Source organism: Strix uralensis, chromosome 14 (genome assembly GCF_047716275.1).
Source record: "Strix uralensis isolate ZFMK-TIS-50842 chromosome 14, bStrUra1, whole genome shotgun sequence".
Classification (NCBI taxonomy): Eukaryota; Metazoa; Chordata; class Aves; order Strigiformes; family Strigidae; genus Strix; species Strix uralensis.
Genome location: NC_133985.1, coordinates 22121457 through 22147014, shown reverse-complemented (window position 1 = coordinate 22147014; position 25558 = coordinate 22121457). Strand labels below are relative to the sequence as shown.

The following is a 25558-nucleotide window of genomic DNA, read 5'->3' as shown; positions in this document are numbered from 1 at the left end:
AGCTGTTAGTCCTAGACAGAAAACCAGCTCTCAACTGTACCTCTTAAAGGTTGCTGAAAATTGATTCTCCTCAGTCTGTCTCCTCAGCCATTTCAAAGGCTGGCTATAAGCTGTACTAGGAGGCTTTTTCCACTGGGAGCTGGTTATGCTTTGCCACACTGCTGGAATCACATTATTCCATCCCTTTTGCATCTTAGACATGTCCTTCTGAGGTGATTGTTTTGACCAACCAGTCTCCAGTACCTCTCAACAAACATGGCTTTAATTATCAGTGCAGGGAAAAGAACCCATTTGTTCCATCTGCATAGTCTTAATTACAACCATCAGACTTTTTTTATGGCTTGCTGTTTGTGTAGTCACTTGCTTAATCTGTAACCTGTTGTGATTTAGTTCTCCTAAAGGTTAGTGTTTCAGATGTTGCTCAGTGGTATCTTGAGTGGCATACATTGAGGTTGTTCTATTTGCAGTAAATTGCAGGATCACTCATGCTTACCTCTTAAATCTGCTAGTCAGCTGATGGCTTTTCCGGTGTTTGTGGAATGAAGCCCATTTTGGTTTTTGTCTTGCCTCTTTTAAGTTTGTGAAAAGTGGTTGAGCAAACAACATTTTGTTTGGTGTTTTGTTTCAGACACCTCGAAGACAGAAAAGGCTGTTTTGTAGGTACCATGATGGAAACAGAAACCCTCATCTGCTCATAGCTCCCTTCAAGGAGGAAGATGAATGGGATAGCCCTCATATTGTGCGATACTATGATGTCATGTCTGATGAAGAAATTGAGAAAATTAAACAACTAGCTAAGCCAAGGGTAAGTTTCCCCTCTTCCATCTCGCTAATGACTGCTAATTCCGTGCTTTAATCTCTACTAGCAAAGACTAGGCAAAGGATTTGAAAGATCTGGTTTCATACTACAGATGATACACTGCAGCTGTGAGCCTCAGGGGAACGATTTCGAAACTGCCTGGTGATGTAGGACCATAAAGCCCAGGCTCCTGAAGGTATTTATGCATTGTTGCACTTAATTATGCAAAGTTCTCAGTAAATGGCTTAAACCTTTTAGGGAACTAGGGTCTAGACCTGAAAAGGTAGATGACTGACTGGCTTAGGGGTAGGAGTAGGTGTCCAATATACTTTTAAGTCTGCCTTTTGAAATGGAGCCAAACTTCAGAACAAAATTTAAAAAGCCCAAATCCCAACAGAAGTGGGAAGAAACAGTGGGTTTTTTTAAGTTGTGCTAGAAGAATATCTAGAGGCTTGTTTTTATTACTTTGGGTAACCTGGAATCCTCTGCTTCTGTTTTAAACTGTAGTCTAGACCTGCAGAGCGGTGCTTTAGGTGCCACGGCGCATCTGTGAGCGGAACCACGGTGTTCTCCTGCAGCCACGCATAGCTCCTTGGGAATAATGCGATACAGTTAACACAGAGTGGAGAAATCGTTTGTGCTCTGAAGTAATTCCTGGTCTGGGACTTGGGAAGGTTGGAGTACTTGTAAGGATGAATGCACAATGCAGTCATTCTCCCAGAGCACTTTAGATCTGACTCTTCCACCTAGACAGCTGTCTAGCAGCAGAGAAACAGATGCCATGGCTTCAGTATGCTGAGGGTAGATCCAGCTCAAAGGCAGCAGCTTTGAGTGAGAATTCTAGTTTTGGTGCAATACCTGTTACCCATGACGTGAATTCTAGTGACTCTGCATGCAATAAAAAAAGCAGCTACCTAATGCAAAGCTAGTAATTACCTCGTCTGATTTTTCTGGATGTAGAATTTCCAAACTGTTTCCTTTCTGCCAAAAGGATGGCAGTGTGAGGTCAGCAGTAGATGCTACACCTTATTTTTCTGTCAGGTCTGACAAGCATTAAAACTAAAACACTTCTGTTCTTACAGATGAACAGTTCATTTCAGGACTCTTCTTGCTACTGCTATGAAATGTGGTACTAAAATTCCAGTCAGGAATTACCCTTCTGTGTGTGTTTCCATTTAGAAACATAAATAGTTAAAAACAGATTGAGAAACTGGTGCTTCCTGAGCACATTAATAATTGGAGATGTTTGTGAAACTGGACTTCTAGGATTCCCAGCCAGCTATGGGAGTATTGGCAGAACACTCCTGTCTGTGAAGACTCCCACCTCCATAAATGGAGACTTTTTCCTATTACATCATACTATAAAACTTCAAGGGCTTCAGATAAAATGGAAACTTTCAAATAGAGCATATCACTTAATCTACTTTATCAAATTAAGCACATTCTGAATAAGGCAGGTTTCTTTTTTGCTTGGTTTTCCCTTTTTGTTCAAAGTTTTATGGAAAGTCTGAAGTCTTGCTCACTGAGTTTTGGGTCTTACTAATGTCAGAGGAATTCTTCATATAATCTGTGTAGTGTAGAACTGGGATCAGTCCTGTAAGAGGGTAAAAACTGTAGTCTTAAGATTCAGATGAAAGTTTTCAATTAAAAAAAGGAACCATTTTCTTGTTTTTGCTAAACCTGTCTATAGCTCATCTGCAGGAATAGCTTTAAGTTCTGCAGTACTGAGAGAATGGAAAATGTAAGTCCTGTGATAAGGTAGTCCTTAATAATTATAGCTTAATTTCAACCAGGAAATTTTAGTTAATAATCATGGAAGCTTTCAGACAGAACTCTGTAGTATGTTAGTTTTGGGCTCAGAAAGATGGGCGCTTCCTTTGTTCTAAAATGCATTTGCAAGAAACTTCTACTTTTGGGTCCAAGCACTTTAACATTATCTGCAGTTTACACTTGCCAATACTTTTTTGTTCTGTAGAGAAACAACATCTGTACGTGATTGAGAGTAGCTGTATTCAAGCTGGTTTTATGCTTGTTTTGCAAAACGCAATCACTTTCACTCCAGTTCCAAAAAGTAGTTCCAAATTTCCAGGCAATACATCAGAGCTGACTGGGAAGGGTCAAGCAAATTTTTAGCTTTATTGGTGTAGATAGCATTGGGACAGGTCTGCTGTAAAAGTATGAGAAGCTTATTCCCAAAATTCTGGATATTACCTGCAATACAGGCATGCCTGAACAGGCAGAAATATGGCATGGAGGGGGACAAAGGAGTATCTTTGGACTCGGTGCTATAGGATTTCAGCAATGCAGAATTTCAGAAGGAAAAGGCAACTAAATGCAGGCTCTAAGAGGAAGACTGGATGAAGCTCCTGACCATCAGTGTGTTATGATGATTCTTCAAAGCCTAGCAACTGCCTATTATAAGGCTGCTCTCTCACCCTGAGAGAGGAAGCCTCACATGTATCAGCTGCCTAGACCAAGTGGGGTATAGATTGTATGTCTTAAATGAAGAAGCCTGCCTATCAGAAAGAGAAGAGGAGTTATGGAATAATATGAATGTAGTCAGGCTTATTTTAGTTCTGATTTATTTAGATCAAATGCTAGGTGCAGAAATCAAGCAAGCATACACAAGCTTGAAAGTGGCAGCAGAATGAAGAGTTTGGGAAGCTAAATTATATCCCCAAAGCTATGCTTCATTGCACAAGTGAAGAACAACATTCAGTCAGCCTGGCTCTTCTGTTATGATTTATGCAGGAGAAATCTAGAACAAAATAACAGTGAGTCAGAATTACAGCAACAGCTGTGCCAAGAACTCTTGTATAGGGACAAGACAGCTGACATAGATTGTGAAGCTGGCTGGAGACTTATTTGAGGAAAAATGAAGGAAATAATGACTGCATGCTCCAAAGAAAATGCAAATAAAAAGGCTTTCTGTGACCTGTAATTAAGTGGAAGGAAGGAGGCATGATTGGAAGTGTTTGTGGTTTGTAGGAGTTAAATTTAAATGTGGTCTGGGTTTACAGTCAAACAAAGGAGTGTCCCGGTTCTTGTTCTCAGCTACATGTATAAAACCAAAGCGACCTGTTGTGCCACACTAGCAGGAGTCTATTGCTTTGACCCCACAGCAAACCTGAACAGCTTTGCCAACTTCCAAATTTTTCCAACAGATTTGGTGATGTGGCCTAACAGTGACGATGCATTACTGTTTAAAATGTGTAGGTGCGCTGTGTTTTTGCAGAGTTACCTTCATAATGTAATAACATATCTCAAACTGTCTCTGAATTAGATGTTCCAGGCATCTTCCAACTGGAAAATCTGAGCACGGTGATGTTGAGAGTTGCCCTCAGGAGTTTTCTACCACTGCATTTGCCTGCCCTGTAATTTGTAACTCATCCTATAAAAGCTTTCACTTGTTTTTTGTCTGAGAATGAGGTTGGGTTTTTTCAGTTCACATGAGGAGCAGGCTGATTAAATTTACAGAGTATCCAATGATTTTTCTCTTTGCCAAGAACTTGGGCTTCATAAGTTGTTAACTTTTGTTTTTGTTCTCTCTTGCTAATATTGACTCCAGCTGTTTTAAAAAAAATGTATTTTCTAAACCTGTTCAGTAAGCAGTACTCATGGATTTAATAAATATGATGGCTTGTACAGTCAGTCAGACTCTTTTTTTCCAGGATCAAATATAGGTGATGGATTGCACTTGTATTTCTGCATGTACTGTTCTAGCATGAAACTGAAACAAACTCTAGTTTGGAGCTGTAACTTTCATCCAGTGATACATCGAAGTTGGACAAATCAGGTGTTGATTTTGGTTAAGATGAGAGAAATTTTTTTCTAACCTGTAGTTGATGTGTTTCTTCCCACTTGGGATTTTTTTGACACAGCTGGCACGAGCCACAGTACGTGATCCCAAAACCGGTGTCCTTACAGTGGCTAGCTACAGGGTATCAAAAAGGTAAGCCCAGAAAAGAGTTTAGTTTTAAGGTTTTTGTGCTTAACAGCTGTCATCTGCTACCTACAGCTGAAAACTTGGAACTGCTTTGCATGCAGCAAAAGCTTGCACAACAAATGCGTGGTAAATGGCTTTTAGCCATCTGACTGAGGGCAGAACAATCCTTCTGCCTTGGGAAATCAGTTGTTGTGGCTGGTATTCTAAAATAACGTGTTTCAATCCTTGCATTATCCCAGCTCATGGTTGGAGGAAGATGATGATCCTGTTGTGGCCAAGGTGAATCAACGAATGCAGCAGATCACTGGGTTAACAGTGAAAACGGCTGAACTATTGCAGGTTGGTGCACTTGTCTGAGTTCATCCTGGTAAAATAAGCGCTGGTCAGGGTGGTCTGGTGCTTATGCAGGTATAAACCTAGGCTGGCTCTCATGCAGCCCCTTGTAGGGGTTCTCCTGTCTGACTGTGCACACAGGGTAGGGAAGTGAGGTGTTTGAGGAGTGTGGGGCGTTCCCAGCTGCTGCTGGCTCTAATGACCTGGCAGGTAGATGCTTTCCCTTTGTGTGCCAGGCAGAGAAGGGTGGCGATATCAAAAAAATAAAAGATAACTTTGTGCAGGAATCTGATTTACCAGTTTGTTTTGGGGGAAATGCCCACCACTTCTTTTCAAGTTTGCAAAAGTTGAGCCTCCTTCCTAGTTGAACCTTTGAAAGACTCATACTTTTCATAGTTTGCTATGTTCTCATATGAATTCTGATCTTTGGCTGTCTGTTGGGAGGAGGCAGGCAAGTGGAAGTGGTACAGCACTGCCAGAATAGCTGTACTTTAGCCTGTTTTCTGCTTCTCTTCCTCCGTGCTCCTTGAATTCCCGTTTTAGAGCCTGATTGAAGTACTGTTGATTACTGGCTATCCACAGAAATCAGGTGCAGTGATCTGGGAGACATGTTAAGTGCAGCCCCAGAGTAACTAAAATCTTATGTTATGTGATCCTCAGATAAAGTAAGCAAAGGGGTGCTTTTAAGCTACTTTAAGCCTTCTGTGTTCCTGGATGGACATGTCTATGTAACAGATTGTACATGTGTGACACAAACTGCTTCTGTCTCCTAGTTCGGACACACATACTAGAGAACTACGTGCACTCAGCTCCCTCTTCAGAGGAGGGAGCAAGAGTGGTAAAACTATTGCTGCTAATTCATGTTAAACTGGCTTTTGTAGTGATAAGTACAGTACTGCCATTGAGAAACGTTTGGCCCTGAGAAACATTCTCAGCAAAACCCTTAAACTGTGAAAAGAAAGGAGCACTTAAGTTTTCTCATCTGCGTACCTCATTTCCGGCAACATAAAAAGAAATTAAGTGTGCTATAGATAACAGTCTTGCCAAAGTGCTGTTTCTCAAAGCACGTTTTGGATTTCTGAGAGTGAATGTTATCTCCTGCAGCAGTCGCTTGCAGTTCAATGGATGTTTATGCTTTCTTCTTCCACACTGTAGGTTGCCAACTATGGAATGGGAGGGCAGTACGAGCCACACTTTGATTTTTCTAGGGTAAGATCACACTTTCAGTTATTTCTTGGTGGGGTGGGGAGGGGACAACAGTTTGTTTTGAGAGAAAACTGTTTTCTGTTAAAACACTTAACGTATAGCCCTGTTGCATGGATGGATGATGACTTTTGAAAAGCCCTCGCACTGCCTTCTCTGCTGAAAGTTCAAGAGAACAATGAACAAATCTGCCTGCTTATCTTTGTCACCTTGGTTCTTTGCACAGTGTAGAGACACTAAAGGATAGTCATGCAGCACTTGAATATGCTCTTTCCATTTCTTTATTTGAAAACTGAAGTCTGCGAGCCCTGGGTTCTGAGTCTGTTGTTTTATCCAGCTTTTGAGTTCAGCAAGGTTGTCTGAGTCCTCCTTTGGTGGATATTTTAAAGCCCTTGGCAGGAGCTGGTTGAGGAGGAGGCATCCTTCCACCTCCCTCCAAAAAAGTAGCCATTATAGAAATTTTCATGGGTCATCCAGCCCTTCTGGCAAAACCCTCGGTGTGTCTGTAGCTGTAGGGTCCGAAGAGGGCTTGGGTTGGTGTTCAGGAGGGCAGAACTTGCAGCTGGTGGGTGCTGGATCCACACTAGGCACTAGAGGGCTCTACCTGGCAGATAACTGGGGAGAAAAGAAGAACAGAATCTTAATTGTTACCCTAAACTGCGGTTTATGAACATGCTAATCATACTGAAGAGCTATGGTGACCAGTCATTTCAAATATAAAATCCATCCGATGCCTTGGTTTTCAGTAGAACCGGGGCATTTCAATGGAATCTGGCTTAATTCAGGCTGTCCCAGTGGTTTTACCTGGTAGAAGGCATTGCCACAGCCAGAGTGCAACCCAATAATTGAGTGCAGAATTGGAGCCACCCAACTTAGCACTCCTTAAAAAAACTAAAAATAAAAAAAATCCTGAACTTCCACACTATGGAAGCTCATATTCGTTAGCTTTGGCCTGTTGAGAGAATTTTCCTGTTAACTTTAAGACTGCTTCGTTTCCTGAGTCAAGCAAATGGTCTTAAATTCTCTTCAGAGCCTTTGAACTCGAGGACCTCAGCCATCAGATTGGCCAGGGTGGACTTTACTTTTGGATCAGGCAGCTGGGGCAGAGCTCCACTTGGCATGTAACCTTGGCTGCAGTCATCAGTTAATGCAAGGCAGTCGCAGAATTTGCCATAGTTTTGGACTGGTCCTCCAGGCTCTGTGTGCATCACAGATTTCAGTACTGAAATACAGGTTGTATCTCCCCATCTCCTGATCAGCCTTGCAGCTTTTTGTCCCCTCAATTCTCAAATAGGGACACATTAATAGTTGCGTATTACAATTTTGAGGTTTTATTGGTTGCTCAGAAGTTGGAGAGATCTATTGAAGTTCAGAAATGCTTGGCTGGACCTGGATTTGGCAGTGGTGGCAGAAACCAGGGAATACCCTCTCTCAGTGCTCTTGTGGTGGCTCTTTTGGATTGATTTTGTGTATGCAGACACAAGAGTTTTTTTATGAACCCATTTCAGGAAAGACTTATTTCTTGAAATACACTTAAAGTAGATTGAACGATAACGTCTTTGAGATGGTGACTGTGGTTTTTCTTGCTTTTCTAATGCTGATTTTCTTCTTTTCTTTTAAATGTTAAAGATTATTGGTTTTGTGTAGAAGAGTGCACCTTAATATCTCCTGGGTGAAATTACTTCTGGATGATTAACAATGTAAATAAACTTTTAATTGCATTTTTTTAAGGGAGGAGAGACACATTGGTATTCTAGATCTTCTTTCCGCTTCTAAACTGGCACCAGTGTGATCTCATACTTCAGCAAAACTCAAAAAGTTCCTAGAGAGTAAAGACAATTTGATCTTTTTGATGTGGTCCTTACTCCTAGACAGGCAACCACCTGAAAGAAGTTGATTATTGCTATTCTGCAATTTTGCCTGCTGGCAAAAATTGCATTTTTTCTTCTCATAACAGTATTTCTTTGAGCCACTAGTACATTTATGAGAATCTAATGTGTTATCTAAAGCCCACTGAAGACAAGTTTTTCATATATGGCCCAGCTGTTGACTTTGGATCAGTGTCTGGTATAGTAATAGTGTGTTGTTAACTTTACTTGGACAACATCAATGCCACAGGCCCTGAAAACATTGCTTCTACTTTGCCCTACGAATTGCTTCAGTGCTACTTCTCCTTATAGCATCTGAGTGCTATGTGCATGCAGTTATGCACCCTGGCTGCAATTTGTAATGGCTTCAATGTTGCCCTGTATTGATTTGCCCCCTTTCTATCCCAACTCTTTAAATTGGGCTTAAGGATCTCTCTCTGCAGAGCTACACATCTGTAACTCTAGTGTGAGCCTGTTTGGAACTTGGGTTAAAGTTGTTGTCTGTTACAGCGACCCTTTGACAGCACACTCAAATCGGAAGGAAATAGGCTAGCGACGTTTCTTAACTATGTAAGTACCTCTGTTTGTCTGCTGTCCGTGAGCTTGAAGTTTGCAGTTATTCTCATTTAATTTTATAGAAAGATGAGCCAGATGCTTTCAAGCGGTTAGGGACTGGAAATCGTGTGGCCACTTTTTTAAACTATGTAAGTATGATGATCCTTTATGCATTGAGTGTAACTTTAGCAGCATCTTGTTTACAGCTTGTGCAGTTGGTTATTTGTAGAGATTCCCTGGCATCTGGAAGTAGGGGTTTCATTATTCTTGCAGCATCAGGTGCTGTCCCATCTGAGTTGGTAGAATTCTGGTGGTATTTAACCTCAGAGCAGAAAATTTGAATGTAGGGCTCAGCTTCCCCTTTTGGCCACTCTACTATGAAATCTTTGACTTCATTGGATTCCTGTTGGTGGGAGAGGAGAATGTGGCTTATTTCTCAAAGGCGAGTGCTTGGGGTACTCCTGTGGTATGCTGAGAACTTGACTATCAGCCATTACTGTCAGATAGTCATGTTCTTCCACCACTGTTTGACAGCACTTGATGTTGTGGTCTGTTAGCCTTCATTTTAACTGTTTGTTGAAGCTAGAGTTACTCTGGCATAGCTGTTGCTTCAGCAAATGGAGGAGACATGGCTAATAAAGTTGGCACAACTGGGTTACAAATGCAGAATTGAAAAGATTCATTAGTTGCATGCATTATACAGCCTACAGATCATGTACACTGGAATCAAACCTAACTGCCACTGATACTAATGGCCTAATGTTTTCACACTGGTCTTCTGACAATATCTATTGATCTCTACATATTATATCAGTAATCAGGATTACCTAATCTGTGGTTAACTTTTGAGTGATACACCTTCAAATTTAAAACTCTGTGATGAAATATTTATGGCTGGGATAGTATTCTGGGTGTGAAATGCAGCTCAAAACAGAACCAGAAATACTTTCCACTTGATATGGCAGGGGGAGGAAGCAATCTCCGAAACAAGAATCAGAATACGAAAGGTAGCTGTGAAATAGTCTGCTGATAAGAGGCTTTAATTTTAAATTGTCTCAATCTGTATTTTGTTTTTCTCAGACTCTTGGGCAAGCCTTGATTTAGAGCGAATGATATGCACCTTATTCTCTGCCAGTTGTACATGGTCAAAGGCAATTCACCCTTGTATGTCCTGTGTAGAACATACACATGTACCAACACCCTTACTAAAAAGAGTGGTTGTGTTGCTAAGGCGTAGGTATTAACTTGAAAAGTTGCATGCACATGCTTTCTAGTTAGAAGGGGCAAAAACCTGTGCACCTATGGCATCTTATGCCCTTTTATTGTAGGTACCAAGCAGGAGGACACCAGAGTGGTAATAACATCTGCTTTAAACAGAAATCCAAGTTACAGTAGAGAATGTGGGGACTTGGGGAGTGTGTTAATAGTAGTTCTGCTGTTTAAATTTGGTGGGAGCTGGATCTGACTCATCTGTTTCTTTTAATTAGAATCTGATCAAAAACTTACTGAAATCAGTGGAAAGACTTTCTGTTCCTAATGGGAGTGTTTCCAGGAATTTTGGTGGGTTTTGGATCAAGTCTAGAATTCATAGTGAATTTGTTGTTACTGATGAATTCAGTAGGGTTAAATTCGTTCCAGTGCAGAAGAGCAAAGCATAAAGATACATGCTTTTCTCTAGAGCCACGTAGCTGTCTGTATTAAAGCTTGGAGTGGCATAACATCACTGGTGAACAGCTCGGAAACAGTGCAGAAAGTGAGGTTTTCTAATAGTTTGTCTAGTTTTTGAAGTGGTTGACCAAGATGCATAAACTAAATCATGAAAATCAGTTCCAAAGACATGGTTTCAATTTATGAGGAAACATGTGGTTTAACAGACACTTGTTTTCCTAATTGGATCATAAACTGGAATGAAATTCTTGAAACGGATTTACTCTGAAGTCCTCTCCCTTGTTCTAGAGTACTGGCTTATTAACACTGCAGGTACACAACTCTTCATGGCTAATTGTGCAATAGGTTGTATATAATCTAGATGAAGTGCTGAATAAAAGCCTTCAGCTGAAGTGAAAGCCTTCAGTAGCAGGTACTGTTACTTGTGCAGTTTGTGCTGGCTGAAGTGCACCCTTTCCTCATCAGTGCCTCGTGTGGAGGTGTGAGTAGAAATCTCTGTTAGGGCTTGGGGCACTCTAGCTTGTGGGACTGCATGTACAAAAAGTCTTGTAAATGGACAGAGTTTGTGGGCTTTGTTTTCTCAGATGAGTGATGTAGAAGCTGGAGGAGCTACAGTTTTCCCAGATTTTGGGGCAGCAATATGGCCCAAGAAGGTAAAGTCTGTTTATGTTTTGCTTGATTTCTCCTCTCTCCTGTTACTGTCTCTTCCTCAGTACAGTCCTGCATCCATCTCAGTCAGCTGAGGTGACAAAGTGCTGTTCATTGCAGCTCGATTGTGTGTCAGGGCAGCTGGGGCTGATCTTGTAGACCACAGGGCTGCTTCCTCTGTTTTACAGTGTATAATGTGAACGGTTTCTGTGTCGAGCTGTATAACATAACTTGTGTTCAGGTAGAACTCCTCTCCTCTGAACACAGCTGAATTAGAGTGGGACTAAAGGGTTTTTTCACGTGCTGTCAGTGGTGGCCTATGTTAAAGTGCTTCATAAGAGCCTGCAGCTAAATTCATAGACATTTTCCCCCCTATACTGTAACCTGAATAATTACACTGACTAGGTTCTGACTAATCCAGATCCAATTTCACTTTTCAGGGCACAGCAGTGTTTTGGTACAATCTTTTCAGAAGTGGTGAGGGTGACTATAGAACAAGGCATGCAGCTTGTCCAGTACTAGTAGGATGTAAATGGGGTAAGTAATACTCCTTTAGGAACAAAACCTGAAGGAACGCTCGTGTGTGTAATAAAACCTCCCACCATCAATATCACATAGTATTAAGCAGCAGCGTTGTTCAGCTGTAGCTTTTCTAGTGGGTTTGTTTTGTGTGTCAATGACAGCACAAAGTGTGTAGGAATGTCACCAGGTTTGTGTAGTGATCAGCATCAGGGTGACTTGAATTATCACTTGACTAGAGTCAGGTCTGTTCCTAACAAAGACTTGTGGATCATTTTAACTGCAGAAGGAGGGGAGCTCTTTAGGGTAAATGTGAATGTCTGGACACTGGGGATTTCTGCTAACTGCTGAAAGCTGCTCAAGCTTTGTTGTCTTTCCACATAGCCACCTCCCCCAGGCTCCAAGGTGTTCCCTTGGAGCACCAGAGGGTACTGATCTGTAAATGATGCCAGACCCAGAATACACTGCTCTGTCACTGTTAGCCCCAGAACGGTGCAACTGGAAAGATTCTTTCTTCCCTGGCCCTTTGCATCTTCCCGTGTCTTTCCCACTGGATGGCTAGAGGTTTAAGCAGGGATCCTCAGACTGAGAGATGAGATTTTACTTGAGGTAACCATCTGGGTTGCGGTGATACGCGCACTGGGTATGTGGCGGGTAACTAATTTCACATCCTTGTTCCACAGTTTCAAACAAATGGTTTCATGAAAGAGGAAATGAATTCTTAAGACCTTGTGGGAGAACAGAGGTTGACTGAAACCCAACCTGCTGCGGGCCTTTGTTTCTCTGTCTCCTTTTCTACTGTTGGTTGTTCCAGTTCATTTCTAAGAAATGATCCATCTTTTTCTCCAAGAGTCCTGGCACTTTATCATAGAAGGACAACAAAATATGTAACACCTATGAAAGAAAGTAAATGGCATTGTACACATACTTGTGTTTTGGTTGCTGTTATTTCCATGTTCCCCCCACCCCTGCCATCCTCCTTTGACCTGCCTTCCACCATCCCAACTTTCTCTGTACTAGTGGTGCAAACAGTGCTGTGGGCGATTCAGTGTGTGTGGGTGCCTGGTCTTGTGCCTTCTGTACCTCAGAAGATTTAGATGTTAAATATTTCTTTGAACCAAAGTTTGGTTTATTAAAGTTTTGTGTACATGTTGATTTTATTGTATTTCTATGGATCACAAGTTTTGAAACAAAAATAAATGTTCTTTCCATAAAGTGATTCTCTATTCTGTGTCCTTATCAGGTTTTAGGAAGCAGTGGGCCTTTATCTTTTTCTTTATTGAGGGTGTGTTGCTTTGTTGCCCTTTTTCTGCAGAAAATGTCATGGTTTTGGACAGTGTTTTATTTAAGGCTCCAGCACATGACACAGAACTGTTGCACTTTCTGCTGAAGTTGGAAAGGTTTAATTTGTGTATTGAAACTATAATGTATCCTGGGAGCAGGCAGGCTGCACATTTTGGGCCAGTGGCAACTGTGATCTCAGTATCACACTTCTGAGAAGCCTTTCCTGGTGGTGGTAACTCTTCTCTTATGGGGTGCTATCTATTTTTGATGCAGTTACAAAAATCGGAAGCCTTTCAAGACTTTCAACAGTTTTGACAATTGATTCTAAAAGTAGGCTGATAAAACCGTGTTTTTTACCACAGGAAGACCTGATCTGGTGGAGCTGAACACCTACTGAAGTCAGTAGGGTGGTTTGCAAGCAAATCTTAATCTACTTTTGTGGACTGGAGCGGGGTTTGGTCTTGCCCTTCAGACAGGTGGGGTATAATCATGCCCCTTGAACACAGGAGCTCAGATTCTCCTTTGTGTTTTTGCTTTGTTAGCATGTGTGTAATGGCCACAAGCCAACACATGGAGGACGGTGTTGTCCACAGTAGGAAGGAAATCGTATTTCTGAGTTACAATTCGGAAGAAATGACAGTTAATTGCTAAAAAAATTAAAATGAGTAAAGATATGGAGAAATAAGCAAGTGTTTCAGAAATGTAGAGACTTGCTGTTAGTACCAAACTGTTGTATTGATATGCCCCTGGGGAGGGAGGAGTGACTTCACATCTCTTGCTGGCCACTTCTGGCGTGGGCATGACTTTGTGGGAATATGGGTGACTGCAGGGAAACCTAAAGCCAAAAATGGTGGTAGTTTTACAGCCATGAGTTACTGCTTAAAGACTAGCTTGGGCAATTGTTAATATACCAACATAGGAAACTGGCCTGAGAAAGTGAAAGAAACTTCAATTACACTGAAATATCCAGTTGCAGTCATGACTGTCACATGGCAAGTGTTGGGTTCCTTTGTACTTGGCCGTTGCTTGATGTGTGAGGACTGCGTGGGCTAGAGTGAGGTAGTGCTTAAACCTGCTGTCAGGCAGGACTAGAAGCAAGGCCCCCGCTGTCCTCCTAGGAAAGACTTATGGAGCAGAAGGGTTTTATGTGTTAGATATAGCAGATATCATCAATTTACTGTACTGGTAATAAACCAGTGTGACTTAGCAATGTATGTTTGTGTGCTCCTCAATTTTACATGTGAGGAATTTATGGACTTAATGGTTATTGCTTTGTTTAGTTATTTTTAGATGCAGCATCTAAGTACATGTCTTCACTAAAGTTTTAATTTTTCTGTTAAACATACACAACTGGTTGGAGGAGAGGTCTTGGGTTGCCCAGACAGAGGCTTGTAGAGCTCCAGTTGTTAATGATACTGAATTGATAGGAGCATCTTGTTTTGTAAATAATCTTTGTGTGAACAGTTACAGCAGGTAGGTATAGGAATTGCAAGATTTTTTTTCCTAAAAGCTTTAATGACCTAGCACAGCATAGCTCAATAGTTGCTCTCTAATCTCTCACAGGGCTCCTTCACTTGCCATGAATGTTGTGGTTGTTGGCTGGCTGTTCAGAATATTTCATTGTTGACCTCTAGTTTTCTTAGTAAAATCTCTCAGCACAACATAAACTTAGGAAATAAGGAGGTTTGCTTTATAACAAAGCACTCAGCATATGACAGCCTCAAAGATGTGAAGAAGAACTGATGATGAGCCAAAGCCACAGTCTCTGGTTGCAACACTTTGGATTTCAGGGGGAGGAAGAGGAATCTACTTAGACTTTATGTCAACGTGGTATGTTGACAGATAAAGTTCACATCAGGACTCTGGCCAAAAATCTCCACATCCCACTTCTGAAATAGAGTAGTTGGCTGGGAAATACCATTGTTAGCTGTGTTATATCATACTGAACTTCTAAAGATAATTTTACTTGCTTGTTTTCTCTGGGAGAAACACTATCCTATTTTCTGAGTTGTTGTCTTCCACCTCGTTCCAGTCCATGCCTAAAGTAGGATGTGATGAGTGTAGATGCAGAACTGCTCGAGTGCGAAGCTGCTTTTTGTCCTGTGTGTAGGATTCACTTACTGTTAATCTGATCTAAAGAATAATAGTTATTTTAGACAAAAGATAGTGTCACTTACGGGCCTTCAAGTAACCTCCCAGTCCTGTTTGTGGATTCTGGCAGATCATATTCTCTATTCTGTCTCCTGTCATTCTAGGGGATGAACGCAATATGGCAATTAGCCTAAAATTAAGCCTATGGGATAGTTTTTTGATCTAAAAAGATTCAGATGCCGGAACAAATAAGTCTTCTGCCATCTAGGCATAGAATTTCTGCCAGTGTATCACTGGTACAGTAAGTACTTAAGTCTCATTTAGACTGAAATGGTTTTTTTTCCTGACACACTGCTGACTTATTTCACAGGCTTTAGGTACTTAATACAGATATTCATACATACTGCAAAGGTTTACTGCGGACAAGTGGCTGCCAGACACTTTGAAGTGCTTTGGGACCTTTCAGAGGGGTCTTCAGGTCACATCTGTTAGAGTCAGCCTGCTGATGGTCGTTGAAGCACTGCTCTGCCTACCAGCACTGCTGAAAGCAGATGCCATGTGAGCTCTCATGGAAAGATAATCTCTTATTGCGGCTTAGGTAGTCATAAGAAGAACAACCACCCCCAGCCCATGCCAGTAATCCACATCCAGTTTGAGCATGTGGTTTCTTAACCCCTGGCCTGAATGCTGCTGGTTGGATGTGATGATCATAAAGGTCTTTTCCACCCTAAACGATTCTCTGGTTCTATGCTGTGTCACTGGGCAATTATCGCAGCCCTCCAACTGGGTTAGGAAATCACCTAAAGCTTTGATGTTCGGCTGCCTAGACTCAGTGAAGTACTTATCCTCTTTCTGTCTGCATTACAAGTTACTTCTCTTTCCTGTTTCAGTGGAAAAAAACATGTGAAAATCATGTATCTGATCACATCAGAGGGGAAAACTGGCATCCAGACTAAAAGGTGTAGTGTGAGTGGAGAACGTTTGGCTGTGATGGACAAGGGAAGCCGTGCAAGCCATGGTGGAGAGCAGTTGGGGTGTTGTGCTGGGAGCAGGGCTGTGTTGTGAGTTGTGTACCTCAGCTGAGCTATAAAATCCCTAATGCGGGAAGAGGAAGGGGCTGTTTTCAGTGATGCCAAGTTTTATTTGAGGTGAGGATGGTGTGTGTGTGGTGGTGCTGGGCTACGGTTCACAGAGCATGTGCTCCTTTGGCCTGGATCAGAGGAATCCCTTGCAGGGCCTCTGAAAAGAGCCAGAACCTGACACCTGTGTGCTCTAGGTGGTGGGAATTTAGGGACTCATTTCACATGTTTAGTCCTGAATCTGTCTTGTGCTGCAGAGAAAAGACTACCTAGCCTGTGTGTGTTGAGGATGTGTTTACTTAACCCGAGGTCAGCACTTGTCCTGTGTAGTGATTTGGATAATCCCTTACTCAGTGCTCCTGTGGTTACTGCTCCGGGCTGCCCTTTGGGATGGTTCTGTCCTGTCCCTCCAAGCTGGAGGTGAGCCAGAAAAGGAAGATGGTTCCAGTTAAGTGCTTTCAGACCGGTGCAGCCCCAGGAGCCCTTATGTTTGATCCATTTCCAGCTTCCCTGGCTCCTGTCTTGGCTTCCCTTCTCCCTCTCGTCTGCACCACCACCTTAACTCCGCAGAGGCCCTGCGCTGCCGGCAGCACGGGGTTAGAGGTGGACACCTCCTCTTCCACGTGCTCTGCACGCTGCATGTCACCATCTTTCTGGTGCCTGTCATGGGACACGCTGCCCAGAAAGAAAGCGTGTTCTGGTGTCTTTGGGCAACAGCATGAAGGCTGCACAAATTACTAGTAATGCTAAGATGTGGTTAATCAACGTGTAACTTGCACCTCAGAGACGAACAGGGATAGCTGGCTGCTGGCTCTTGCACCTCTTAACAAGTTTTCAATAACTGTAGGGTAGCCCCAGCTTGGCTCTGAGTTTTGATCACCCATAGCTGAGAAGTGTTTGTGCATTTACCTGCTCTGGGAAGAGAGTGAGTAAAGCACGTTGAGGAAGAATAATGAAAATGAGAATTTTTATACGGGGTGCGGGCGGGATGCTGGATGACTTGGGCTGTGTGAAGACACGAGGCTAACGCCAGCGCTTTGCACATGCTTCTGGCACGCTTGTGCAGGTGAGGGGGGAATCTCACCTACCCTCTGCAGTCATTTGGAAGCTGACCTTTCAGAGCTGGGCAGTCCCCACCCCATAACTTACCTCTGCATACCCTTTTGTGTGCAGAATTGCCCCAAAGACAGGCTTTGTTTGCAAAGCCCTGGGGGAAAAGGCCTACCAGGTGTTCTCCAGCTTTCAGAGACTGCCTGTGGCTCGAGCACATGCTTCAGGGTGTTTCTTTTGGAATTCCTGGGGAGGTCTTGAAAGAAAGTAAGGGATAAAACCAAGCTGCTCACTTGATGCTAAGCATCAACTGGGTCAAAATGCTACACAGCTGAAGAATTATTTTTCCTTGAAATCTGATTTTCTCCCACAGCCCAAGGGCTCACAGCTGCTTCAGTAACTTTATGAGAAACTCAGGTCCTGGTGAGCTGAGCTCTCCCTGCAGTGCCTTGCTGTGTGTGGGCAGGCATAACCAGAGCACCAACCAGCACCAGCTCTTCGATGGGAGGAAGGAGTGTGGTTGCAGTTTTAGTTTCCAGCTGCTGGGGTAGGTGGGCAGCGGCAGTGCAGGGATGTAACTGTGGCGGCAGGATGGAGACATCGGCCCTGTGGCCACAGCTCACAGCTCTGATTAAACTCCTGCCCATGGTGTGCTCTGCTGTGGATCTTGGTGCAGGTGTGTAGAGCCCTTTGCTGGCAAATGAGAGCACAGGTGAATCTGTTTTGCAACATGTTGTTTTGGGTTAGAAATAGACTTTGCCAGGTGGTTTGGATCAAGAGGTGAGTGGGAAATGGCAGACTTGAATGTGCCCTCAGTGTAACCCCATGTGTTTCTAATTCCTTGTTTATTCTGGGGTGCCTCTGAGTAGTGTTTATGAAATGATCCTATTTTTTCCCCTCCTGTGACCTGAAGAGGGTAGAGCGCTGCCCTTTCCCTTGTGCTGCAATAAGGGACAGGCTTTGGGTGTGGTGGTGCTGCTGGCTTGGCTGAGCTCTCTCCCAGAACATCCTCCTCCTGCTTCCCAGTGTTTTTGCTCCCAGGAGCTGAAGAGGACAAGAAGAGTTTCACTGCAGGGACATTTTGGTGCACTTTTGTTGAAAAAGAGGATAGCTGAATCTAGGAGGGTTCACCTCTTTGACCACAGACTCACATGTGGTTTTTCCTTCAACACTTGCTGCGTCAGGCCCCCACCTGTGAAACAGGGCCTGGGTTCAAAGATGCACTTTTAGCCTCATGCTCCAGTGTGGAGGTGGGAGCCCTGCAACAGCTGAAGCCTGATGGTGATGTAAAATTATACAGGAGTGAGCTGAGCCAGTGCTAACAGCCTCTTGTGTAGCTGCTGATCTTTTAGGGCCTCGGGACACTTTATTGTTCCTTATAGCTGTGGAGGATAGCGCTGGCTGTGGCTGTAACCTGTATCTGCCAGGATGATGGAAGGCTGGATGTAGCGCCTCATGCATCCAGACTACCAGAGGACAGACCTGATGAACTTTCTGAATCTTCTCTGCTTGTCTGGGCCAGGGTGGGATGACTCACCCAGCCCTGCTCTCCCGAGGCTCAGCAATCCTCCAGCCGCATCCGTTTGTAGACCAGGACCAAGTCTCCCAAGTGACTCATGGCCTGGCCAAGGAGCGGGAGCCGGGGCTGATCCTGGCATGTGCCCCGTCTTCCAGAGGAGTCGAGTTGGGCCCGTGGGACTACTTGTTCCTTTGGCCAGGGAGCAGTTGGATGTGGCTTCGTTTGAGCGTGGCAGGCGCACCCCAGGCGCGCTGGCAGCGAGATCTCACCCAGGTCTACCGCAATATAATGTTTTTGCTTGGTTCTGCAGTGATTTCCTCCGCTTTAATCTTCTTGAATGAGGGCGAACAAATGAAACATTTCTGACTCAGTGAGGTATATGAATTTGTAAGCCCTAATACCACATGTGGCCTTAGACTGTCGCTTCCTAATGAGTGCTAATTTATTCACATGCTCTGGTCTCGCTTTGCCTCCACATATGTATTTGAGTGGGAGAAACGCTGCAAAATGTGCAATGTGTGTCTGCAGCCCTCGTCCCGGGGGAGCGCTCGCTGCCTGGGCCTGGGATGTCACCCTGTCAGTGAAGAGCCACATCTGACTCTTGCGGGTGTCCTCCTTTACCACGTGAAGATTTCATCTTCCAGCACGGCGTCCCCCCGTTCCTCCACGTGCTTTTTCTCTGGATGAGTTGGATCCCACCTTCTCATGCTGAGTGAGGGAGCTGTTTCGAATTACCAGACAAAGCAGCTGAGGTCATCGAGCTCTTGTTCAGCCTTGCCAAAATAAATGATGGAAATCTCTCCCCAAGCCTGTCAGCACAGCCAAGGCTCTGCTCCCTGACCAGCCTCCCCCGTGAGCTCTGCTTGTGAAAACCCGCACGATCTCTGCATGGCTGGATCCTGCGGACACCCCTGGGGTGGGCAGCACCCTGCCTTGTGCTTCTGGCAGCTTGCTGAGTGCTCCTGGCTCAGAGCAGCCCCTCAGCCATGGCAGTGGGCTAGCAGGAGCCAGTGAAGGGCACAAGAGGGTCCCGGAGGGCTGGTGCTCAGCGTGGAGGATGCTGATCTCCTCTAGCACAGGAGCAGCGAGTTGGCAGGAGCAGGAATGCTGCTGAATCCTCCCAGTGACCATCAGGCTTTGACTGAAGGTGCTGGGGTTGTTGTTCCTGGGGCCTTGGGGGTGCTGAGTCCTGCAGGTGGGCTCCCCTGTGCCCCCGGCCAAGCACCTTCCCCACGTTTCCCCCCAAAGCTGTGGAAGACCCAGTCGAGCTGCTTTTCCGTGGTATAAAAAAGCACCCCAAGGAGGAGGCTGCCAGAGGCGATGGGCCATGGGCTCTTCTGCGTCTGAGTGCAGCACCAGAATGTTTTTGGTGTGTGTTTGGGGCTGGGAGCGGGGCGGAAGGGCCGGGGTGCTTCACCTCCCTTGCTTACGACCCCCATAAGATCCTCACCTTCTGCATCCAAGCGGAATGGATGAAAAATCTGTATTTTACTCTCATTTTAGGTGATGTTATGGACACCAAATAAGCAATAGAGTGCATCAATGTGGTATAGGCACCTGTTGGATTTATCTGAAAAAAATTAATAAGAACATTAATGAGAATTTCTCCTGTGAGTAAGGAGAGGCTGAGAAGGCATTGGCACAAATGCTCAAAACCTTTTTTCATTTGATGTGGTCTTTTAACAACACTGAGAAAGAGTGTCTCTTTAACCAACTTCGCTCAGCTTGTAATGAAATATCTGTCTCTCTCTGGGGGGGGTTACGTTTTATATTTGAAAGGCCAGATCTTGCTACCTACCTGTTTAATGTTGTTTTAGTATAATTTGCATCCAGTAGAGTTTTATTCACCATCGCTGGGGACTGGGAGAATACGGGGAGCTCGGGGCCACCAAGTATGCAGAGAAAAGCATCTGATACGGTTTCGGGCACTGTCGCTGGATGGAAGGATCCTACTATGTCACATTCAAGCAAGAAAGAGTTTGTGCATCGTGTAAAGTATTAAAAAGAAACAATTTCTGTATTGACACATTGCATAGAAATTCAGGTTTCTCAATGACTCTGAATTGTACCGGAGTAAGGTGTGAGCGTCTGAATTGTTACCTGCTCCCATCTTTGAATATTCCTTCCCAGAAGAGCTCACTTGTGATTGCACTGCCCATGATAGAAAAAACCAGCTGCCCCCCCAGCACTTTTAGTCAGAAGCTTTGCACAGGCTCTGTCGCTGAGGTTTTTCATCTCTGTGTTTTCTCTGAGTAAACGATACCTTGGATTTTCTAGATAACTAGCATGGTTTTACTCACAGGAAGAGGAAATGGCAAGCTGTAGTTGGTTTTGAAGTGGTACAGAAGAAACATTTGTACAACTTGGGGTGCGTTTAGAGGTGGAGGAGGGTGGCTGGACACCGAAGGCTGTGCTTGCTCCACCTGCCTCCTCGGTGAACAGCACTGAGCTGCGTCTCGTAGCACCAAGATCACGGCAGCACCTGACCTGGTCCCTGAGCTGATGGGGACTGATGGGGCACCCGGCACTTCCCAGGGATGGAGCTGGTGCCAGTGGGTGCTTTTATGTGATTTCACAGTAATCTTTCCATCCTTATTAGTTTTGATTTGGCCCCGATGGCCACAGGCTGGGCAGGGTGCTGGTCCCCAGCTATGTCTGGGGGGTGACGGGGTGATGGCAGCGGTCGTGGGCAGGAGGGTGCCGGGGGTGCACCAGCGTGGTTAATGCATTAACCGCTGCTCTCTGGGGGATTGAGGAATGCGAGAGCAGCATTAACTGACAATATTGGGATGGTCTGCTTCTGGGAGGTGGATTTCTGCTTTGGACCACTAGATCTTACTGTTAAATCATTTTTTTTTTTTGTAAGATGAGTAGAAATGGTCGTAGCTGAATAGCTGTGTACTTCTCAAAAGCAAGTAGCAGCGCCAGGGAGAATCACTCCTGTGAATACCAGAGCTCTGTTTCTGTGATAATTCTCAGTCAGGAGGATAAATCAGCACATTCTTTCCTTTCTCCGTTGCCGGTGCTGGCCTCGATAGCTGCTGCTGCTGCCGGTCGTGCTTGTCTCCTCTTGGGCTCTGAGCTATGACAGCTGATTTTGTTTCTAGCAATGTGTGAGCCTCTTGTAAAAACGGGGGGAGAGAAAGCATGTAAATTATGAACTGATTCTGAAAAAACCTCAAGAAATCCAGGGCCCAACAGCAGCGTTTCCCATTTTCGTTAGAATAGAGAAGGGGAGAACTGCAAGACACAGCCTTGGCAAATGGAACCAGGGTGCAGGGTTCAAGGGGAGTTCAATACGCAGCTCAAGGGCAACGATGACGCTTTTGGAGAGCACCAGCACCAGGAATCAAACTCTACCCAGTTCTTACCAGATGCTCTCTGAAGCACTGGGACACAAGCCCACACCGGTGCCTTCAGCAGTGGGATTCCTCTTGTTGGGAATCTCGTCGCTTTTGTGTTATTTAGTCCTTACCCTGCCAACCCTTGGGAAGCTGCCAAAGCGATGAGCAGGACCAAGATTTGCACGAGTGTTTGCAGGATGAAGTTTTGCCTGTGTTGGTCAATAAAAGACTGGGAGAGCAGTTAGGAGGAAATGATTTAATGATTAAAAGCCATTTTTAGCTCATACCTGGGAAACCACAAACTTGTAGCTTCACACAGATGAGAAGTTGCTTACTAACCATCTTGCAATCAGTGCCTCTTTTTTTACACTTGGTGTTCAGCTCCTGCCAAGGCACCGCTCTGGCTGTGGTTGCACTTTCATGTCTTTCAGAAGCAGCAGCTCCAAGTTCAGCAAGTCAGAAAGTGTGTTTCGTAGCCGGCTGGGAGGGTGGGTTTTTAAAAACCCGCTGCCTGGAGTGCTCCTCTCCTGGTGATTTTAGACAAGGCGTGGTGGGATGCTGCTGGGGGGGATTCGTCTCATTTAGTGCCTGGGGCCTGGTCACAGCTGGAGGAGGAAAGCAGGCACTGTGTGTCTCTGCTCAGAGGTGGCCACGTCCTGGCAGTGTCTGCCTCTCTCTTGGCTACAGAGGAGTCCGGGCAATGAGTCCCAGTGTGTTGGCTTGAGTCAAGGCATGGATTCAAGGCTGAGGTGAGGGCAGAGCAGGTAACTCCCGGCTCTCACTGGAGTCACTGGCTGAATCTGAGCCTTCCTTGTGATACAGAAGCTGTAGGGAACAGCAAATAACCTGTAAAATACCCTTCCCTCTGGTTAGATCAGAAATGACACTGTCAGGCTGGGGTGAACAAGCGCTTCATGTTCCTACCTAACCTCTGAATAAATAATTCCCTCCATTTCCATACCTGTTCAGCGGCAGCTGTCTCGTTTTTACCAAACTGCCACAAAAATTATCGCAAGAGATGAGAACAGATAAAATGGGCGAAGAGGCTTTTTGTCTCTAAGAAATATTGCCTGAGGGCAGCTCAAAACAAGATGTTGTTCAAAGCAACCACCTACAGTCACTAAATGTTCTCTTAAGAAATGCCCCAGCACTGCTCTTGGGCTTGATACACAGATAGAGGCACCCTATCTCCTGCCCCTATCAGTTAAATGTGGGAAAACTCAGCGTTTCTCAGTATCAGGATCCAGGTGTGCGGAGCTGAGAGTGCAAACGGAGCGATTTCGGGGGTGAGATAACCCCTGTGACCCAGCACCAAACCTGGAGGGGCTGAGCAGCTTCCCCGCCCCCTTTGGAAGGAGTTAGAGGCTCTGTCCTGTAAATGTGCCCAGAGTTACCCCAGCAGTGCTCTGCTAAGTCCACTTTTCTTCTAAATATTTGTCAGACCAAATCCCTCACGTGTCTTAGAACAAATAGGTGGCCAAGAACTCTTTTCGCTCAAAATGAGGATTTACCCAACCCTGTTAGTGTCATAAAAGCTTCCTGGGCTGCTAGTATGTAAGTCACATCCCCTGTTAGCTGAACACTTGTAAACTCTGTATGTAAAGTCACAATGGGTTTGTAATTTGGGTTTAATTCTTTGGGAAACTTTAATTGGGGAAATTCCTCAACGGCTTCCCAGGCTTGACCGCAGCCGGCTCTGAGGCGACCCTTGCGTGCGGGCTGTCCCCTGCTCGGGGCCCTCCCTAAGCACAAGTGCCACCGGCCCCTGCTCGAGGTGCCACGTAAACACAAGCACAGCTCAAAAGCCTTGTAGGGAGGGGCGAAGCTGATCGCATCCAGCTGGGCGAGCTGTCGGCCAGAGCATCAGCTGTGGGTTGTGACTCGAATGGTGTGAGAAAGAGCCTCCAGTGCTTGGGAGGGAGGAATTAGTAGACTGGTTCAGCTGGAAGGGACCCGCAGGGATCATCTGGTCCAGCTGCCTGGCCACTTCAGGGCTGAGTTGTTTCCTAGAAACCAGCTTCACTTGATTGAAAGTGCTTTTATTTAAAAACAAAAATCTTTAAAATATGCCAAGTGTTATTAAAAACAAATTCCTTGTTAAGAAAATCCTGACTTCTTACCTGTGACTGATTCTCATCCCTTAAGTGCCCTTGAGGAGCCAGAGCAGCCCTCGGGAGTGGGACCAGTGGGTCAGTGTGTCGGGGTGCCCCCGAGCCACGGCTGGGGTGAAAGGACCCAGTGACAGTTGTGACTCACACAACAGAAGGATATTTTTCCATACAACAAGCCAAAGCATCAAGTAATCGCACTCTGTCTACCCAGCAAGTTGATGCAATATCCTTTTGGGGGGGGGGGGGGGTAATAGAAGCGACCTTGTCTCCCTGGCACATTCCCTGTAGTAAATTTAGGACAGTTTGCCCTCTTCTAGTAGCTTTTATAACTCACAGTAGGGTTGCCCTGAGCTGAACAGGCTGTGGGGTGTGATCTGAGTCATCCTGCGGTGGAAGCGCACCTGAAACCTGCATCATTCAGCACATCAAAGCAAGACCTATCCAAGTCTGACTTTTACCGATGTTTTCCCCTGAGAGCATCACTCACCTTAAGCCCTGCCCTGTTTTGCCGTTCCTGGAATACGGGGTAACGAGGACCTTGCAGTGGCATTGGTTTGTTACCAGCAAAATGCTGTTTCATGCTTCTGACAAAACGGAATCATTAAGGGGGAAGGTGGCCCAGTGCAGCCGGGGCCAAGGGATGGTGGATGGAGTCAGAGCTTTCCATGGGGCTGGCCAAGGCCGTGGCAGAGGAAACTGCTCTTCTCCAAGGATTTAGGCCTGTCCTTTCCCAGCAGCTGTGCTCCTGCCCTTTGCTGCGGGCCTGCAGCTGAATTTCTAAGCCTTGCAGGGGTTTACATGCAGAAATTGGTACTAAAATTCCGTTAAAATGGGGTGGAAATTAAAATTGAATTTTACTACCGAGAGCTGTTGTTTTGTTAGTATGAAAGAGATCTGTGCCAGCTGTGAAGCGGAGCTTGTAGAAGCTACTTGGAACCAGCTACAGCGCTTGTTAAAACTGTCTTAGAGCGGCGTTTTATGGCAGAGCAGCCCTTGCTTCTGCGAGTGTCGGTCGTGAGCAGAGCTCCTCACGTGATGCGCGCAGCTACCTGGCATGCTGCGTTGGTAAATGGAGCACCTATAGCTTAAACCACCTTGCAAATAAATAATTCTGGCTGTGGTGTGGATAGTTAGTACCTACATTGCATTTTAATGCGTTTTAACTCAAATAAAGAGGTGCTGCTGTAGCTTGGAAGCCGCAGAAGCAGAGGAGCTGGCACCTAAGGATGTGTTCTGCAGAACCGAGAAGCTCGGTGAGTAACAACTGGAGAAGGGATGTTTCTGATGATTGATTTGGATCCTGGCGAGATGGCAGAACTAAAAACTCATCTGAGCTGCTGGAAATTGCATCGTATGTTCTGCTGGCTTGCCAGGACTGAGCCCTCCCCTGCGTTCGGACGAGGACCGGGCGGGCGTTGGGCGAGCTCTGCGGCGGCGGAAGGCAGGACCCAGCCCTGGGATGCAGAATTCCTCACGCAGGGTTATCCATCCCGAACCCTTCAGCAGCGCCACGTTCATTTCAGAAACTGAAGTAAGTTCAT

The 25558-nt window shown here is 45.0% G+C and overlaps 1 protein-coding gene across 5 annotated transcripts in view; it reads left to right on the top strand.

Moving 5' to 3' along the window:
- Nucleotides 1-12754, top strand: part of P4HA2 (prolyl 4-hydroxylase subunit alpha 2) — a 30591-nt gene extending 17837 nt beyond the window's left edge. For 2 of the 5 annotated variants that reach the window (XM_074883919.1, XM_074883920.1), the window contains 8 exons: nucleotides 629-805; nucleotides 4681-4751; nucleotides 4985-5084; nucleotides 6234-6287; nucleotides 8788-8853; nucleotides 10957-11025; nucleotides 11461-11557; nucleotides 12223-12754. In XM_074883919.1, the coding sequence (XP_074740020.1) occupies nucleotides 629-805; nucleotides 4681-4751; nucleotides 4985-5084; nucleotides 6234-6287; nucleotides 8788-8853; nucleotides 10957-11025; nucleotides 11461-11557; nucleotides 12223-12293 (705 nt within the window). In that variant the 3' untranslated portion in view covers nucleotides 12294-12754. Of the gene's footprint in view, nucleotides 1-628; nucleotides 806-4680; nucleotides 4752-4984; nucleotides 5085-6233; nucleotides 6288-8659; nucleotides 8720-8787; nucleotides 8854-10032; nucleotides 10059-10956; nucleotides 11026-11460; nucleotides 11558-12222 lie in introns of those variants that run through there. The other 3 variants (XM_074883922.1, XR_012630864.1, XM_074883921.1) reach the window with 3 other exon arrangements.
- Nucleotides 12755-25558: the final 12804 nt, after the last annotated feature.